We start from the raw sequence: 3,723 nt of genomic DNA on the forward strand, positions 1-3,723 counted from the left end.
GCTGTGTTGTGAACTTATTTTATTTGCGGTAATATTAACTTTATAACAATGGATTATAGTGCAATTTTATAGAAGAATGATTTAACTTCTAGCTTAAAAGATATTATCTCCAATGCTGTTAAAAGTATATATTTTAAACTAGAGAAGCAGCAATTGTTTGCTGAATCAACTCTAATTTATGCAAGAATTACTAGAGTAATAGAGACAATCTGCTAACAATTTATAATCATCGAGGAAATTTCGAACTTTATTTGACTTCTTGCTTACAAGATGTCACCATTTAATCCACTTGAAATTTTTTAATACTTTTTTAAACTAAAGAAAAGAATCATGATAACTGAATGAACTCTATTAATTATGCACTATGACCTACAGTATGTTGTTTTTGTTACGTTGATTACTCTAAAGGTATTATCTCGGAATTCCCTAACGGTGGTTCCATTTTACGTGGAAATAACGATCTTGACGAATTTAACGTACTATATCTATACTAAAACCGGTAGATATCTTTCAACAAGGTACATGTAATGCTGAATAAGTTCACTACATACAGTCATAATTTGTGCTCTTTTAGTCGGGGTCAATTAGCCAGCAGCGAATAATTAATACGAGCAAGCAATGGTAGGCTCAACAATTTAAATATTAACTTTATTATCATGAATGCTATGTAGACATAACAATGTCATCATGAACCCGGCAATACATTACTATAATGAAGATGTGACAATAATACTGTATCATTCAGTTATGTTCCACGGTACAATATGATATTGATCGAATTCTTAATCGATTATACTACAGTATACGATACCTACGAATTGAATGATTACATTGCAGTAATATACGAGATTATACAACATGCACTGCACCAGAATTACAATTTATGGCTAAAATAAAGATAAAGTGATATATCATTAAAGCTAGCCAATTTCACTAAGTTAAGTGAAGGAATAAATAACACCAATACAGATTCTACGATAACACAGTATCATCTACCTTAATAAAGCCCAAAAGTTGATCAACTTTTTGTATTAATCAATATTACTATATTATTATAGAGCAGACAACAAAGGAATAACTAGTAACGACAAATAATAACTAATTTAAGAGATGTAGAAATTACTAAAATATGATAAAATGAGTTATGCTCGGTTATGGCGTAATTTTAATTAAGCAAACTTTGAATATGTAACATCTCTATGAGATGATCTAGAAGAAATGCAGAATCATCCGTCAAAAATTTGAGAAGTCATATTTCTCTTTCAATTTCTGACATCATAGGACATCTACTTCTAGCCAACCGACATAGAGACAACATTGAAGCCTGATTTTCACCACTAGCAAGATTTAAACTACTAGTGGATGGTTATTTTCTGTACATTGTACAACTTAGAAACGCTTTATATTGATTTGAATGAATATTGCTGTTGGATGATTTGTTGTAATTCATCTGCTGAAGGTAGCCGTCCTGAATTTAATTTTGACCAAACATTGATACCTTCAAAGTATAGATTGATCAACGACAAAACGTAAATGATTAGCAAAGGTAAAATAATCACATCAGTACTAAAATTTACTGTCAACATGACACTTTCATATTTTATTACCAAGAAACAATTCATTAAACTTTATTGTGTACGCAACTTTATTAAGAGTCATGCTAAATAGCTAATGTAACAAATATAAAGCAAGTTAATCTGCAACATTCATTCATGAAGGTATCATCATTGTCGGTGCCTTGAATAATATTACATACTCCATATAAAAATAAAAGTAGTGCTAACGTTGACAGTATATTTACCATTTAATGTTACTTCAAAGGCCCCAGTTGATAAAAGCTGCTGTTCCAAACTGTTCAGTAAAAAAAATATGATCATGCAGGCAGTTATCTAGATAGAATTAAAGATAAAAGTGTTTAGTCTAATTCCCAAGCGGACTATTGTACTTATATAATCTGACTTGGAAGCGCAAGCAACCCTATTTTGATGAAGATTCTTCAAAAAGAGCAAATGGTTAGAAAACCTCCAAAAAACGAATATTTCGTGTGACGTCATTGATACATTTGACATGATAATTATGAAATATGCTGCTCTTATTTTACTAAACTCTATCGATTTCGAGGATATATAAATGAATGTATAAATTAGACTGAATGATAAAGACACTTGTGAAAGTTGAATGCTTAGACAACCTAAATCGTATATACTTTATCTATGGTCAATCGATACATTTATTACCCTTTACGATCAAAACATAACAATTGTGAAATAAGCTGGACTTATCCTACTAAACTCTATCGATTTCGAGGATGTACAAAATATTGTATTAGCTTACATGATGACGACTCTTCTAGATAGTTAAATCGTTACATAACCTAAACCGTATATTTGTCTATAGTCGATTAATGCATTTTACTACCCTTTACGAGTAAAACACGACAATATGAGAAAAGTTGGATTTATACTACTGAACTCTATTGATTTCGAGGATGTACAAAATATTGTATAAATTAGACTGAATGATCAAAACTCTTCAAGAAAGCCAAATGGTCAGATAAACTAAACCGTATATTTTGTCTGTCGTTAATTGATACATTTGTTACACTTTACGAATAGAACATGACAACGATGAAATACACTGCATTTATCCTACTAATAATATCAATCGATTCCGAGGCTATACAAATGATCTTATAAATCAGACTGAACTTCAGAAAAGAATATCCATAAATATACCTATGCAAACCTTTGTGAGTTACGTACTACCATACGTTATCGATACAATAGCAGCATAATATACTATGTAGTAACAGTTAACCGCTAACAAGGCATCACTTTCCATCCCAAACATGTCGTATCCTGCAACTGGGAAAAAGGAATAGTTTTACTTACTTTATTTTCGTTTGCCCAAAGGTAAATAGAGGGACGTCCTAAATTGAATCCATCTAACAAACGCTCAGCAAATCCACTGACTAGTAAACCAATCAGGGCTAATTTAAACGTGTTGATGAACCGCGATAATAGTACACGACTTGCCGGTGGGGGATAAACGTCTCCTTCTACATTAATGCTAGGAAAACTTGATTGCAGAAACTGAGAGTACTGCTGGAATGCATTCCGGTAACCTCAGGAAGCACTATCCATTGCAAATCGTTGATATCATTGGAACAGATGGTAAAAAAGGAGAAAAAAATAAGATTTTTGTCCTATACGCCGAAATGATATCGTTCATCACATCAAATTTACAATCTCTTACATAACTTTATGTCAATTTATTACTTTAACGAAAAGACGTAGTGGTTACATTACGTCATTTCAAACAGTACATCCTAGAGGAATTATTGTAGAAATTTTTAACACTGTTGGCAGCTATTTGATCCATAAGTCGAGAAATATGGATAATTATTATATTAATGTTATCATCTATTGCTCACTAATAATCAAAACACTAGGCATACACACAACAATAGGCAATTATTCAGTATTCATTAAACCATTGGTAAATTTCATGTCTATTTCCAAGATATCTATTAGAAAATCATGCTCACTCAAGGCTTACGCTAAATCCCCTCCAATCGATATTTCGTTTTATTTTATACAAGAACATCTATCAGTCATAAAACTTTCAATTTCATCAATAGTAGAGTAATCCATGGGAAAATATTGGGTTCTAGGATCCTACTTGTATTGTGACGACAAGTACAGTCTGAGGAATTAATTTGAA

The 3,723-nt window shown here is 31.5% G+C and overlaps 1 protein-coding gene across 1 annotated transcript; it reads right to left on the reverse strand.

Moving 5' to 3' along the window:
• Positions 1-1,400: 1,400 nt before the first annotated feature.
• TRIADDRAFT_29882 (uncharacterized protein) lies at positions 1,401-3,125 on the reverse strand (the record flags this gene model as incomplete). The annotated part of the gene is made up of 3 exons (XM_002115625.1): positions 1,401-1,498; positions 1,802-1,889; positions 2,892-3,125. Coding segments are annotated over 3 exons (420 nt in total), but the record flags the coding sequence as incomplete, so codon positions are not given.
• Between the last annotated feature and the right edge of the window lie 598 nt (positions 3,126-3,723).

Source organism: Trichoplax adhaerens, genomic scaffold (genome assembly GCF_000150275.1).
Source record: "Trichoplax adhaerens TRIADscaffold_11 genomic scaffold, whole genome shotgun sequence".
NCBI lineage: Eukaryota > Metazoa > Placozoa > Uniplacotomia > Trichoplacea > Trichoplacidae > Trichoplax > Trichoplax adhaerens.